The 16,476-nt window shown below is 38.5% G+C and overlaps 1 protein-coding gene across 2 annotated transcripts in view; it reads left to right on the top strand.

The window, feature by feature from the left end:
• Jak1 (Janus kinase 1) overlaps nucleotides 1–16,476 on the top strand; it is a 126,723-nt gene that overhangs the window by 74,821 nt on the left and 35,426 nt on the right. For both annotated transcript variants that reach the window (XM_026411010.2, XM_026411009.2), the window contains exons 3-7: nucleotides 992–1,190; nucleotides 4,545–4,668; nucleotides 10,099–10,252; nucleotides 13,950–14,113; nucleotides 15,865–16,207. In XM_026411010.2, the coding sequence (XP_026266795.1) occupies nucleotides 992–1,190; nucleotides 4,545–4,668; nucleotides 10,099–10,252; nucleotides 13,950–14,113; nucleotides 15,865–16,207 (984 nt within the window). The remainder of the gene's footprint in view (nucleotides 1–991; nucleotides 1,191–4,544; nucleotides 4,669–10,098; nucleotides 10,253–13,949; nucleotides 14,114–15,864; nucleotides 16,208–16,476) is intronic.

Raw genomic sequence — 16,476 nt, 5'->3', positions numbered from 1 at the left:
AATGAGGAGATGGAACCCCTCAGTTTCAGAGTTTGGAACTGGTCTGTAGATTAATGGGGAGACAATGAGGGAGTCTGATAAGTGTTAAAGACATTTATTTGGGGGTTTAGTGAAGGCTGGCTTGGCAAGAAGAAAGAAAGCATTAGTCTAGGGACAGGGAAATTAGTTTTTAGGCAATGATGTTGGGGCAAGGAGAAGAACATGTGTAGGCCTTTCCCTTGCTCTTCCATTCCTTTGGCCTTACTCAAAGCAGAGTAGCTGAGGCTGGTTCTTTGGTCTTAGTTGCCTTCCCTTTTGAGGGGGCTCATAGGAGCCGCTGACATGCAAGCTTATCACCAGTAGGTCCTAATTTTTCCACAATAAAGCTTCCTATTCTTGTCCCATTGCCATGAAGTGCTGCTTGACCTGCTGCCTATTCTGCTTGCCTGCCCATGGATGAACTGCGGACCTGGCTTCATTCATTAACTTTTCATCTCCTTTCATGTGACTTATGAATATGCAGTGGCGGTCATTTTGTGTGTACTGTCACAAAGGGGCATGTGAATAGATATGCCCTCACCAAACTTGCTGATTAGTAAGAGATAGACATAAAATTAAGAGTATGATTCTTGCCATAGGTCTAATCAAAAGTTGTGATTCCAAAAGTAGCAATATTAACAATTACTCATCATTCTTTTAATATTGTTGGTTCCAGAATAGGCCTAAAATTTTCAACTATAACTTATGTGCTAATAGACAAAGTAAATTAAAGGCAATATTATTCCGATTTTTGACAATATGGCTTGACTATCGTTTATTACTATGCATAATTATTTCCATGGTTTCATCTCTTGTAAGCTCTGACCTGCCTGATTTTTAGGAAGGGAAGGAGGAAGAGGTTCTTATCCAGTACTAAATATTACTGCTTGCATACCTTTACAACACTCTCTTTTGCCCTAGGGACTTGTAAAACATAGAATGACCACATCACCTTGTTCTCCTCCTTCTACAGTATCTAAATATAAAAGAAGACTGCAATGCCATGGCTTTCTGTGCTAAAATGAGGAGCTCCAAGAAGGCGGAGGTGAATCAGGTGGCCCCTGAGCCAGGGGTGGAAGTGACCTTCTATCTGCCAGACAGGGAGCCCCTCCGGCTGGGCAGTGGAGAGTACACAGCAGAAGAGCTGTGCATCAGGGCAGCGCAGGAATGCTGTGAGTACTGGCAGTTGCCTGGGGCTCTGGAGTCACAATAGCATACTCTCCCAGAAGCAGATCTAGGGTCTCTGCCCTTTATATCTTTGCTGAGCAGAAGATGTGGTCTCTGGTAGTCAGGGGTCTGCCTTGCCTCTGCTTCTGCCACTTACTTACATGTGATCTTTGGCCAGTGATTTTAATCTAGGGAGTTTTACTTTTTACTGCAAGATGGATCATTCCTCTTTTATCACTGATGAGCTGTAGAATACCAAGGAATGGTGCTTAACTCAGTTCTCATTGCCCCCACATCTCTGATCAAAATAGCATCAGTACCAGGTAAGGTGGTGTTTGTAAAGCACATAGCCTCAAGTACAATCTCAAAAGTAGCATCTTTCAATATGTTAGAGATTTTTGGAAGCATCTCTCAATATGTTAGATATTTTTTGGAAGCTCTTCCTTCAGAGATTGGCACCATGACCTGCCCTCCCCTGTGTGGTGTGCAGATGAGGTGAGAAGCTGAGTATTGCTTTGTGACTTGGTCAGGTTGCCAAGCTGTGAAAAGGACAGTGAGGCAGTTAACAGCACAGTCTGTTTTTTTTTTTTTTTTTTTTTTTTTTTTTGGTGTGTGTGTTTAAAGTGAGGCTTGTCTTACTTAAAGTTAACCTATCACCCTTTGAAGGTGGGAAGCCAAAGTGACTGACAAAACTTTCATTACCCTTGCAATTTAGGTGGGGACATTGGCAGATTTTTATCTTCCCAATTTTAAATGAAAAACAAAACGAAATCAGAAACTTAGAGATATAATCCACATAGATTATAGCAATGGTTGTATAACTTAGTACTAACTCACTAAAGTTCATTGAGTTATATACCTAGAACAGGTATACTTTATAGTATGTAAATTGTATATCAATAAAGCTGTTTATAGAAGATCTAATTGACTTATATTATAATGATGAAGTAACTTTATGATCCCAGACAGTCTGATCCATGTTTTACTTATACCATCTTTAGTACTCAGAGCAACTTGGTGAGGATAGTGTAGTTATTTAAGAATTGCTTACCATGTTAGTCATATAGCTTGTTGAGAAACCCCATTTTCTTCCTGTTACATGCCTTTGTGCCTAAAGGGCTTTATATACCAGAGTGCCAGTAGAATGGAAGAGGTTTCTGTTACAGGAATGAATGTGGTAGACTCTCACTACTAAACAGGGTGTGGGATGTTCAAGTTATTTTGACTGGGCAGCAATCTATACAAGTAAATAGCTTTGAACAGCAGCTCTAAGTGTATTTGTAGTTAGCAGAATTATTAGATGTGTGTCAGTGCTTCTAGAGCATTTCTAAAGGCTTTTGTCTGTTTCTCTTCCTTTCCCTAGAGGTTTGTTTATAGTGCCGATTCCTTAACCAAGCGCTTTATAATAATCATTCAGTATTAACCTCACTCAGTTTTATTTTTTTTTTTTAAAGCAGGGATCACTTTTGCAGAATTGTTGGATTGTAGTTAATCTATCAGTTCCTAAGTCTTGTCTGTAGAGAATGAGTGGTGTCTTTTCTGTAACTGGCTCAAAGGAATTTTGCCACAGTACATTAATTTTAAAAGTATGTAAATACTGAATATTACAGATTTTTGTAGTTCTCATTGTTATTACAGAAGTGATGTTTGGGAGCTATACTGTTTTCTTCCCTGTTTTGTACTCACCAATGGTAAAGTTTGGTTCTTTGAGCTTTTATTGCTTATCTCCTCAGTGGTTTCTGTCTTGGTTTTAATCTCAACTCTGCATGGTACTGAGTAACCTTGAATTACATTAAACCTTGGGAGACCACAGTTTCTTCAACTGTAAAACGGCAAAAGAAAAATATTAACCTCATTAAGTATCAGGAGGAGCAAAAGATAATAAAAGTAATGTTAACTCTATGCCTAACATGTAGCCCCAAGTAAATGTTAGTATTATTGTTTAGTACTTTTATATAACATGTTATCTCTGATCTTCCTGTTTATAAATAGTTATGAATAGGTAAGGTTTTTAGAATCAGACCTGTGGTAGAAAAATAGATATTTCCATGATTACATATAAATCATGCTTCAAGTGTGCATTCAAATAAAGATATGTATAAAGAAAGGCTAATTTTTCAGGCCAGCCTGTAAGAACCAATTTATGTATGAAAAACTATAGCATACCTGAAACATAGTCCTAATAATACTGGATCCAAAAGCCATTGGTCTTTGTTCCCTAGGGGAAATGCTCTTTAAAGTTTAGCTCCATCTTTTCCCTTTGTTAGTAGAATTATAGCTTGGGCAGGAATAACTTTCACCTTTTTTGAGACCTGAGTTGAGGTGTCAGGAGAAAGCTTTGAGATGCCAAGTCACCTGTGACTTCTTAAGCCAGTTTCTGCTGGAGTGTCCCTCCCAGGCTGTGCAGGGCCAGAGAGGGGCCCTGTCAAAGTCATTTTCACTTCAGGTTTCTGATTTAGAAAACAAGTGCCAATTACCTCATTTTTTCCCACATTTTTTGATCATTTAAGTTCACTATATCTTGGTTTGAGGCTTGGTTGGACCCGAAAATATCAGTAATAATTGTTTATTGGCATTCACCTCCCACCACCCCAACATCTGTGTAGATTACTGGTCTGTAATTTTAATCATGGGCTAAGAAGTGAGTGACTTCATAATCTCCCTTACCTTTTTTTATCATGCTTGTTATTAAGGAAGCAGTTGATGAGGTAGGGAGGCAAAGCATTACTGAGCCAACTTTGTTAAGCATATATCTTCATCTTACTTGGATACTAATAAAAATATTTATGGTAACTGTACAGAGTACTTAAGAATTATATTTATTATTAATGGTAATAAATTTTAATCACTGATGAAAACCACTTTGGTTATTATTTATTCTAATATGCATTTTGTGCACTACTTCCAGGAATAACTTTGCATGCTTAATGTATAACCACAGTGTGTTAGAATTGTTCAAACGTGTTTTGGAGGAAACAGATTGAGGATTTCCCAAACTCCAAGAGTGTTTCTGTCTGATTAGCAGGGTGTACATTTGGTGGGATCTGTGAGCCTCTTAGATGGCCTTTTTATCTTTTAAGCAGGATTTGGTAAGTCTCTGTCATAGACTACCTGTATTGAGAAACATCATCAATTTTTATTTTTAAATGACTTTAATTTGGCTTACCAGGAGCTACATGCCTATTCCTGGGGAGTCATGGTTCTTGATTATTATAATTCAAACTGCCTAACTGAACGTGGTTGAAAATTGTTTTTGCCCTAAGAGGATGAGAGACTCACTTATCATTATGTGTGTCATGCTTGAGAAACAGGTGGCCAAGTGCATCTCCCTGTAATCTTCTTATGTGTTCTTTCCCCAGGTATATCTCCTCTATGCCACAACCTCTTTGCCTTGTATGATGAGAACACCAAGCTCTGGTATGCTCCGAACCGCACCATCACCATTGATGACAAGATATCACTCCGACTGCACTACCGCATGAGGTACGTGAGAACTGAGCTGATGCCTGCCTGGTCTCCTCATGCATCCAGAGATGACAGTTAACCTGGGCCCTGAGTCGTTTACCAAGAAGTAACATAGTCATTTTTGTAGTTTGTAACTTTGGTGTTTGCTTGATATGAGAAAGGACTTCATCAGTATTTGGAATACAATTCGAGATGAATTTGATCACTTTTCCTTTGCCACATTTTAGAAAAGAAATGTTTATGAAATGTTAACTAGCATCTGTGTCCTTAGCAGTTTTTTTCAAGTAGTGAATCTTGATTATGTTTTTAATGCAGAGGGCTGTGACCAGAACTTAAAAAAAGAAAGAAACAGGAGAGAATAGATAATATTCATATATATATATATATGTATCCTAAGAACATTTAAAAAAAATCTGAGGTATATACTAGGTCATTATATAAAATATATTTCTTACTAAAAGTTACAGCTAGGAAGCATGAGATATATTGCCTGGAATAGAAACTCTGGGCTGATCTTTCTTTCAGGTAATAGATGTTTTGATCAGGAAGCAGATGTTTGACTGTTGTTCTCTTCTGATGAGTACTTGCTTTTTCTCCCTTACTATAAACTTTGCTGTAGACTCTATAGTGTCTCCCAGGGTCAAATACACAGTTGGTAGTTCCAGGGCTGCAGTCTCTTGACTTTGTAAGCATATTTTTTCAGCAATGAGAATTGAAAGTATCTTAGTTGGATGCTAGTTAAGCACAAATTAATGTGTGTTTAGCAGTGAATCCTTTTTGAAAAGGATCTTAATTTATTTAGTTATGATTATCAGTAGACTAGCATAGAAGCTACTGGGATTCAGGAACATGTTAGAAAAACCATCCAGATCCTCAGAGCCTCTCCACAGTATCTTAGCTGTTAGTTTTTTCAGAAACTCGGTAGTTGGCACTGTTCCAGAAAGACAAGGTCATTTTTCTGGAAGCTGAAGCAGATCTAACTTTCATAATCATTCTTGGCCTTTTTCTCCTCATCCTCTTCTCCCTGTACTTCCCTAAAGCCTTACCTTGAGAGGAGAGGTGTGTGCCGTGTGAGACTTGTCCCAGATTTAGGGAAATGTTTACTGCTTCCAGCTGAACTTTCTGACTTATATTTGGATTTGTTTGGTAAAATGTAGTCTTGCTTTTCATGGCCTGGGATTGGCTGTGTGACCAATGTTGATATGGGTACTTACAGCTGGAAATCTCAGAAGTTCTACTCCTTTCAAATTGAGCTTACAATCTAGCATGGTAGCATTTGCGACTTGGATGGAATGAGAGTTACTTAATTCACCCCTTCTACTTTTTTCTGATGTCAGAAAAGAAAAGGGAGTTATTCAGAGATATACATGTAGTGAATTGTCTTATTATCAGTACATTTCACTTTGAGGCATTAGTCTTTGTTGTTCATACGGGTGTCTCACTATTAAAACTTGTCTTTGCCCATTCCCCATTTCTTTTTGCTGCCAGGAAGTGCACAGATGCTTCATTTTTGTCACCTTGACTTTGTACCTGACATTGTGCTTCAACAGGATATTGCTTTGTTACCACAGACTCTTTGAACTTGGGGAAAAAAGATACCACCCTAAGCTAAAACATTTGCATTGCAACAAACTACAAAAATTTTGAAACCTCATAATCTCACCACTAAAGAAGGTGCAATATGAAAATAAATGTTGATGATTATTTCAGTGGAATCCCAGCTCTATTTTGGGAAATAGTCTTATACTTTAACTGTGGTTTTCTGTTTTTAGGTAATGATGTTGATAGTTACTGTTTTATAATATATGTTAATTCAAGGTAATCATTTTTATTCCTTTTTAAGAAAAAAATTCTTGCTTTTTCATCCAAGTGAATTTCACTGTTAATAAAATTCTATAGAAACTTAAAGAGAATTTATTGTGTACTATGTCTATAAGTAAATTTAGAATCTGCAGTCATCTGTAATATAATTTCTCAAAAACTTGCAGGGTGTATCTGTGACTGACAGATCTATTTATTTTCTCCGGACTTACCCTTCCATGTTCTTTTGAAAAGGAATGTGGGTGGGTAGGGATCACACTATATTTACTTGTTACTCAATTTTTTCCATTGGCATTCATAATATCAGGAATTTGTACCAAGTTTGATGAACACCTCTGTAATTTATTTTTTATTTCATTGTAAATTGACAATTTATAATTATGTATATTGGGGTACAAAACAATGTTATAACTTATGAATATAATGTAAAGTAATTAAACCAAACTAATTAACATATTAATCACCTCAGGTAATTATTTTTGTGGTGGGAACATTTAAAATTTAATGTTAGCAATTTTGAGATGTGCAATTAACTATAGTTACCACATTGTGCAGTAGATCTTTTAAGAAAAACACTCTTATTCCACCTAACTGTTGCTTTGAACTCTTGGTCATATCAATTACTAATTTTAAAAAGGAATGTAGAATTTTAAAAAGGAATGAAATTGAATTTTCTAGCAATTAGGAAGGTGTTGATATTTGTGGCCACCAATTTAAAGTTGTTATTATGTTGTTTGACATCTTATGAAATAGAATTTTGTCAACTTTTGAGTGTAAGCAGTTCATAGAGACTCAGCTTGTTTTAGACTTCCTGGGCTTGGTGTTTACCGTTAGTCTTTACTGTTGTGGAGAAGCTGCACATTGTTTGATCTCTCCAGCCTTATCTCATCTGAATATCTGACCAAAAGGCTGCCAAGCCAGACATGGTTCCACAGTCCCACAGGGCTCTCAGAAGCCTAGAAGAATGTGTTTGTGATGTCTTTGTCAATCTTTAGTGACCCTGTTGAGGACTGTGTTTAGTGCAGAGGGAGAATGTTGGGTCCTGGGCTCTACCACAACTGAAGGAGAAGGAGACAGACAGGATGTGGAAGATGAGATCCATGCATTAGATTGGTTCAGGGAGCACCTGCCGCCTTCAGTGCTTCTGTAACAATGTGTTCCACCTCTGAGGGCCTTTTCTTTCCCTACTGCAGGAAACCTTTGTGTTGTACATATCCTCATGCTGTGATCACTGCTTCCCTTATCCATGAACAGAATTTACCTGGTCTAATGCTATTCTCTTAGAGCCCTGCTTTGAACTTTGTATGGCACAGGTCATTCTCTCCTTATTTTCTACTTGGGGGAGAGGAGCCAGCTAAGTACTCCATCTATGCTCTTTTCAACCCTTGATGATCAGTAAAAGACCTGGGGACAACATGAATGTCAGCCTCTGCATCACCTCGGGCTCCTGTTGTTACCAGAGTCTGATCCCCTGTAAGAGGACAGTACACCTGCTTCAGAGACCTGGTGTGGTTTATGCAGCATGTGGGCTCTTCAGTTATATTTCTCTTTTTCTCAGTCACATAAACAGTTGGTATTTCTACAGCTTTAGTCTCTTGACTTTGTAAGCATATTTTTTTTTTCAGCAATGAGAATTGAAAGTATCTTAGTTGGATACTAGTTAAGCACAAATTAATGTGTGTTTAGCACTGAATCCTTTTTGAAAAGGATCTTAAATCAGTAGACTTGCTTAGAAGCTACTGGGATTCAGGAACTTGTTAGAAAAACCGTCTAGATCCTCAGAGCCTTTCCTCAGTATCTTAGCTGTTAGTTTTTTTCAGAAACTCAGTAGAGTTGGCACTATTCCAGAAAGACAGGTCATTTTTCTGGAAGCTGAAGCAGATCTACCTTTCATAATCATTCTTGGCCTGACTTTTTCTCCTCTTCCTCCTCTTCTGTACTTACCTTGAGGGGAGAAGTACAGAGACAGAGAGAGAAACATACAACAAAGCTGAGAGAGAGAGAGAGAGAGAGAGAGAGAGAGAGAGAGAGAGAGAGAGAGAGAGAGAGAGAGAGAGAGAGAGAGAGAGAGAGAGAACAAAGCCTACAAACTTATCCCTTTCATTAGTTACAGGGAGGATGGGCTGTATAGAAACATAGAAAGTTATAAAATATTGATCTTTTACCTTTAATTTCTTCATCCTTTTCTCTCATTGTTGATTGCTACTCCTTGAGTTTGTTCTTTATTTGTTGTTTGTCTGTCAAGCATGTATTAAGCATGTGTTAGGTGCCAGGCACTGGGGATTTGGTGGTGAGTGAGACAACTGCAGCCTCTATTGCCTCAGAGCCCACTGCCTCACCCAGACTGTTGCCAGGGTCCTGCTGTCTCTTGGCCTCTCCCACCTCACTTCTTCTTCCTGGGCTTCCTTCCAAGGTATCCTGCCTTATGTCAGTTTGGCGGTCTAACTTTTTATTGTTTATTGTTTGGTGGTATAACTTTTTATTGTTTATCTTTTCTTTAGTGGAGGAAGGAGAAAGTATGTGGGGTCTATGAACACTGCAGTGTAGTCCTGCTTATGACATGTGCTCCATTATATGTTGCATTATATTGTTTGTTGGTCGTTGAGCTCACAGAGGGCAGGGTCTGTGCCTAAGAACCATCTGTATCCCTGGGCCTGGTATGTCCCAGGCTCTACACACAGTTCAGTGACATGTATCTAAGTTTAACAGCAGTCTTATTTTGTGTGTGTGTGGGGGGTGGACTTTTATTCATTTCTTTTTGGTGACATGGTAGTTTTTCTCAGCACATGGGCATGTGAGGGGTGAGAGGCCCAGGCAGCAGCCGAGTCTACAACCTGAAGACCTTGGGCCACTTGGCTTAGCTACCACCCCACATTATGGAACTCACTGTGTTTCCTATACAGATGGCAGAGAAAATCTGCTATCTTAAGAGATAGGCTTTTAGTCTTAGATCACCAAGCCTCTTGGAATCTGTTTTCCTTATCTTTGAAGTGGAAACAAATCTACTTTGTGGAGTTGCTGTGAGGATCACAGCACACTGTCTATAAAGTGCTGTTACATTTCCTCATGACACCACAGTTGATTCTTATACTAGTATTCATGTAGTTCTCTTTTGAAATCGTTCATCATTAGATGCACCATCAATTGAGTAATGGAAGCCAGGGAACTAGGCTGTGTTAACCGCACATCTTGACCATATGCTAAAACTAGGTTTCCGAAGTGTTAGGATGAAAATGAAAATACTGAGAGGCCAAGGCAGGTGGCCCAACCTTGATGCAAAGGTACAGGGGCTATTGGGTCAGCAGCTGGTTCTAGACAGCAAGGACTCTTTCCTGTCTAGGAAGACACAGTGGCTGTCAGAGGAGCCATCTTTGTGATCATTGGGAAGTCACTTTACCCCTCTGCATCATTGAGGAGATGCTGATAGGACAGTCTTCACAGAGCACCTGCAAGAATAAAACTAGCCTAACAGACGAAGGGGTGCTGCAGAATGCGAGGCTGGCCTCTTTACTCACCTCTCAGGGCAGTTCACCTCCTGAGCTGTCCACTCTTGTGGGACCAGGATGCCTTTCCCAGCATTCCAGGATTCCCTTTGCCACAACTGACATTCATTTTACCACCTTTCAGGTTCTACTTCACAAACTGGCATGGAACCAATGACAATGAGCAGTCTGTATGGCGACATTCTCCAAAGAAGCAGAAAAATGGCTATGAGAAGAAAAAGGTTCCAGATGCAACCCCTCTCCTTGATGCCAGCTCGCTGGAGTACCTGTTTGCTCAGGTGAAAAGTTTGGGCCTGAGGGAACCAGGAGTTTATAGGGAGAGTGAGATGTTATAGGGCTCAAATTCCCTGTGCAGCTGAACTTGGTGGTGTTGGAATGCTTTATGGCCTGTTCTGCAGAAGTGCTGCTGCACCTAGACTTGCCCCAGGTGAGACGGAAAGGCTGTCCTACTTGTGGGTTTTCAGGCCTCACTTCTCTCTTCCCTTTTTCTTCCCTCTCTTTTTCCTTGTCATCTGTAGCATCTTACATGCAAAAGTCACAGGGAGGTATAATTGAGGGAAGGTATAGTTCAGTCAAGCTAATAAGGTACTTTTCAGCAAGGAGATGTCTGGGAGGAAGGAGATGGCCACTTTGTCACAGTGGTAGGAGACTGGGAAGATTTGATACTAGGAAAAAGCCAAAGAGAAGTTAGAATCACCTGAAATTACATTACCCTGAGATTGTTAGCATTTTGGATCACGTTTGCTGATTTTAACATGCAGATTTATATTATATACTATGTAGTTTTTGAATATAGTTTATTTGTGTCACTCTATAGGCCCTTTATTCATCCTATTTTTATTCATTCTATCATTTGCCTTGCAAATGTCCATTAAAATATTGATCTTTGTTGTTTTAATGGCTTCATAGTAATTCATTTATTCAACAGATATTTACTGAGTGTCTGGGTCCTGTTTGCCTCAGGTGCTTATACTTGTTGAGGTACTTGTTGACCATAGACATGGTCTCTGCATGCATCAGTTATTATCCAAGTTAGACAATAGAAAACAACAAGCATACAAAATGATACATGAAGGGATAGAAAGGCTCTTGTGATAGAGACATGGTGTGAAATTTGAATGGGGAGACCTAATTTAAATAGTGTGAACAGAGAAGGTCTCTTTAGGGAGATGACATTTATAATGAATCTTGAAGAATATAAAAGAGGCTGTAGTCTGAGAGAGGAGTAGAGGAAGTATTTCTTTGCTGTGGAGTTTCTCAATAGTTTCTGTCAGTAGTCAGTTGTTTCACCGCTGACATTTTGAGGTAGGTAATTCTTTGTTGTGACGAACTTCCCCGAATTGTGGGGTATTCACCAGCACCCCTGGCCTGTACCCACTAGATGCCAGCAGAATATATACCAGCACCTTACCCTCCTCACATTTGTAACAACCCAAAATGTCCTCAGACATTATCCACTATTCCTTTCGCCCTGATTGAAAACATCTGAGGAGAGGAGCTCATGTGGGGAGGTTCTGAGGCAGGTGGGAGCTAGAAGGAGAGTCACTTGGGAGAACATGAACAGGGTATTAGGAGAGGGGATGGTGAGGCAAACAGGCAGGTCCTGCAGAGCCTTGCATAAATTGGTAAGGGGTCATGTTTTTACCCTGGGTGCCAGTTGGAGGGTTTGATCTTATTAATGTTGTAAGTCAATGATGGTTCTGTTATATGTGGAAAGTGGATGTGCTGGACCCAAGGGTGCATCTCTCACATAGTAGCTGAGAGTCTGTAATTGTGGTCTAAGCAAGAGAAAATGCTGGTTTGGCTTAATGTAATGGCATTGGGGTTGGGGCAAAATGAATAGATCTGCCATTAATTTTGGAGGTAGAATTAGGCTGATTTGCTGATGGATTAGGTTTGGAAGATGAGAGAATCTGAGGACTCAGAGATGATTTCTAGGCGTCGTTTTGGGCAGTGTTGGATAGATGATGGAGTCATTCCCTACATATGGAAGACTGGGAGGAAGAGCCTGGGGAAGTGGTGGAAATGAGGGATTCTCTTTTGGAGAGGCTGATGAACACTCAAGTGGAGATTTTAGATAGAAAATTAAATAATGAGGAAAAGCCATCATTTATTTAAGTAATTAATTGTTTCTGGACATTTTTTAAAAAATATTTTTTAATTGTAGGTGGACACAATACCTTTATTTGTTTATTTAGTTTTTTTTTAACTTTATTTTATTTGTTGTTATTTTTATGTGGTGTTGGGGATCCATTCCAGGGCCTTACACATGCTAGGCAAATGCTCTACCACAGAGCCACAACCCCACCTGACATTTTGAGTTTTTCCGTAAGTTTTTTTAATGATGCTATCATTATGATAGGTTGTCATATATGAGTTTATATGAGCCTTATATGAGTTTCTGTACATGCCTATTATTTCCTTAGGATATACTTTTATGTCAAGAGTTATATTCCATTTTATATCAAAAGTTATATCCCATTGTAGCTTTGGTTACTAATAGTACTTTATTCCATGTATACCTTAAAATTGACTTTAGAGACACCATAAAAATGAGAAAATGCACAACCCTCAGGAAATAGTATTTGGGAAAAAAATCAGATCAGTCTTTTTGGATTCAATTTCTCAGTTTTATGAACACATATCTGAGATTTACTTATCTTTCTTTGGAGCAGACATATAAAAGAGCATTGTATTGTATTTGAAGGATGAAATATTGCATTAGAATTTGACCTTTGGGAGGCTTTTAGACCCAAGTTACTTAAGGTAGCTGCTGTATAACAAATATTCAAAGAAAATTGTAGCCAAAAACCAGTTTCAGATTTTGTTCTGTTCTTCACACATTGTTGGCATAGATTATTGTTATTGGTTCTTAAAAGTGTGTAGAACAGGTCAGTGACCCTTCCTCACCCCATCCCCTATGATGCTTGGCACTTGCAGTTGACTTTGCTTTTTGTAACTGTCTGATGTCAGATATTCCAGTTTTTTTTCCCCTTTCTCCTTATAATGTAATCTCCATGAGGTCAGAAACATGGTTTAGTTTATTTCTGCATCCCTTATGCCTAGAATAACATCTGGCCTATAATTGGTTCTCAGGAATTATCAAACTGAATGATAAGTGTGGGTAATGATGTTAATGCCATCTCAGAGGGCTGTTGTGAGGATCAAATGAAATAACAGGTGAAAGGAGCTAAGCACAGGATCTAGCAATGAGGTTAGGGGTTAATAAATACGAGCTGGTATTAGCATTGTCATCATTTCTGTGAAAGGCAGTGGTCGGCCTTTCTTTTTAGTCTTGGTTTAGTTTTTGTTTTTAAAGCTCCCATTGGTTCTTGGAGTGGAATGCACCCCCATCAGTGAGGGAGTTACTCTGATGATACAGTTCACTACTGCATATATGAACAGCAGATGTGGAACACACTTAGAAGAAGTTGAATGTGAATTCCTTCTTCTTTCGTAAACCTGCATCAGACTGGGAGGTGCTACCCTTGCTGACTTTATACACACAGTTCCTAGACTTGGATGTTTGTGGAATTAATGAATGATCAAACCTCAGCCCAATGTCACTTGCCTTGTTCTGGCACAGTTAATACCTAGCACACATTGCTTGTCAGCATTGTTTATATAAGCCTCATGAAGGAGCTTTGTGTTTGTACTCTTCACCAGTACCTAACATAGAGCTCAATAACTACTTGTTGAATTTGTTTTTACTCTTCACCAGTACCTAACATAGCACTCAATAACTACTTGTTGAATTTACTAGGGAGAACATCTCCTGAGCCTTTTCATGCCTAGTTTTGTTGAAAAAGAAGTTCAATGCTGCAGAAGCTATAAATGTGATTGATCTCATTACTGAACTGCTTTTCTGGGTAGCACCTTCTCATATGGAGTCCTTTCTTTCAAAATCAAATACAGGAGTGGGCTCTTAAAATTTAAGTGGGGGCTCATTTTCTTTTCTCATTTCTGCCCCCAAAGGGTCAGTATGATTTGGTCAAATGCCTGGCTCCCATTCGGGACCCCAAGACTGAGCAGGATGGGCATGATATTGAGAATGAGTGCCTGGGGATGGCTGTCTTGGCCATTTCGCACTATGCCATGATGAAGAAAGTACAATTGCCGGAACTTCCCAAGGACATCAGGTAAACTTTCTGCTGGCTAAATAGTGGACTGTGGGGCTGGTGTTAATTATACATGCTCTCACACATATTATTTAACTGCTACCCATGTTTGCCTGACTCCTGCTCTCCGCAGATTTTACCTAGAATATTTGTAAAAGATAACACACTTATAATTGTGTCTTGATTTTGAATGATGACTGATAATCTCAGAAATTTGTTCTAGGGTGAAATTTCTGGGCTGTAATACCAATCACATTAGTGACCTACCTTTGCTCCTTACCCACAGACATTGCCATCTGTCACTGTAGTTTTTCCTTTGGTGCTGAACCCATTTTAAATACATCTCAGTATGGCTGTACAAGCAGCTGCTACTACTACCCCTGTCTGAGCTCCCAAGGAGTTCTAGTAATTCACTAGGAAGCTGTTAAAATTCTTTTCTTAAGAAAATTATACTTACCTAAAGTAAAATTTGACATCAGTACTCAGTCTGTATAATTTTCACCCATCTGTGAAATCTGTTTCTTTTTTTCACCTGGGCTATTATGATTGTCACAAATGAAGACAATCTCATTTTTAGAGGAGAGGTGGCTGCATTATTGTGATGGGTTATAAGCACACATCTTGGGCTATTATGATTATCACAAATGAAGACAATCTCATTTTTAGAGGAGAGTTAGCTGCATTATTGTGATGGGTCATAAGCATACATCTTGTCATAAGGTTACTTCTTGGTTCTCATTGCCCTTGACCAGAGTCCTAGTTGCTCCTCAGTGCAGGAACTGATGAAACACATGCTGAATTGTGTTTACTTTTTTATGTGACTTTCGCTCTTTGTGTTTTCTCTTTATTTTTTTACAAGTCTGAAGTAAAAAATGATAGTTTTTCTTTAATTCTATTCTATTCTATTAATTTAAAAGAGAAATTAACCCTATTTGTTGAATATAAACCCCCCATTTAATAAGGTTCTTTGTTGTGAAATCATTCAGGCTGCAGGGATTACTCTGGGTCTAGTACTGTCTCAGACTTGGGGAAAACAAATGGACCATCTCCCCATTTGTTTGTCCCCCAGTGGACTTTCAGGGCATTCATGCTTTTCTTAAAACTGACTCCTGTTATTGCAGTATATTGGTTTGCCAAGATCCTGATATCATAGATCCTTTTCCATCAGTACCTGGATGGAAGAAATTAACATTTCAGCTTACTAGTTGATCTATTTAATAATATATTGTGGACTTATTTACATGGCAGACACTTTAAATCTTTGTATTTAATTAGGCTTTGTGTATGTTTTAAAAATTTTTTTTCTATGCTCTTTATAGAAAAATTATCAAACATACAAACAAATAGCACATACCAAAGTATCTATAATGTCACCTGGAGTTACTCCCTCTTGATGCCTTTCAGACTGTTTTCTAACTGATGCTCAGTCTTAACAGTATATACTATATGTGAGTACTAATGTACATAAGAACAGTGAAACAAAAATATAGATATGTCAATTTTGCTACCTGCGTTTGTGATCCAGAAAATTTGATAAAACCTGTAAGGATTCCTATTTTTGTAATGTTTTTGGAACAAGTACCTTTCTGTTCTCTCTCAGTCTTTATTCAGCTCCATCTTCTTAGGATTATCATCCATCTAAGGTCTTCTGGGAGTAGATCTTCCTTTTTCCTGTGGCAACACATGCAAGGAAGATTCATAGACTTAGGTTTGTTTCTATTTTCTGCTAATCTATATATGAAAAAGAGTTCAATTTTCATACTTTCTTTTAGCTACAAGCGATATATTCCAGAAACATTGAATAAATCCATCAGACAGAGGAACCTTCTCACCAGGATGCGGATAAATAATGTTTTCAAGGATTTCCTAAAGGAATTTAACAACAAGACCATTTGTGACAGCAGTGTGTCCCCTCATGACCTGAAGGTGAAATACCTGGCTACCTTGGAAACTTTGACAAAACATTATGGGGCTGAAATATTTGAGACTTCTATGTTATTAATTTCATCAGAAAATGAAATGAATTGGCTTCATTCAAATGACAGTGGAAGTGTTCTCTCCTATGAAGTGATGGTAACTGGAAATCTTGGAATCCAGTGGCGGCAGAAACCAAATGTAAGTGGCTGATTAAAGGGAACATAATGTGTGCTATTTAGCCTGCTGGAATTATCTGTTTATATGTCTGTTACTCTTCTAGACTGAGTTTATTTAAGTTATACACCATGTATTAGTCATCATCCTTGTAGCACAGATAAATATTTATTGAGTTTTGTAGGGAAATACAGATAATAACATATATAAAACACACTAATATAATAACAGTATACATTTGCTGAGTGCTTACCATGTGCAAGTACTTTTCTAAGCATTTAAAAAAAATTTTT

This window comes from Urocitellus parryii, chromosome 11 (assembly GCF_045843805.1).
Source record: "Urocitellus parryii isolate mUroPar1 chromosome 11, mUroPar1.hap1, whole genome shotgun sequence".
NCBI lineage: Eukaryota > Metazoa > Chordata > Mammalia > Rodentia > Sciuridae > Urocitellus > Urocitellus parryii.
Note: the sequence above shows the minus strand (reverse complement) of the source record. Positions and strands in the feature narration are given on the sequence as shown.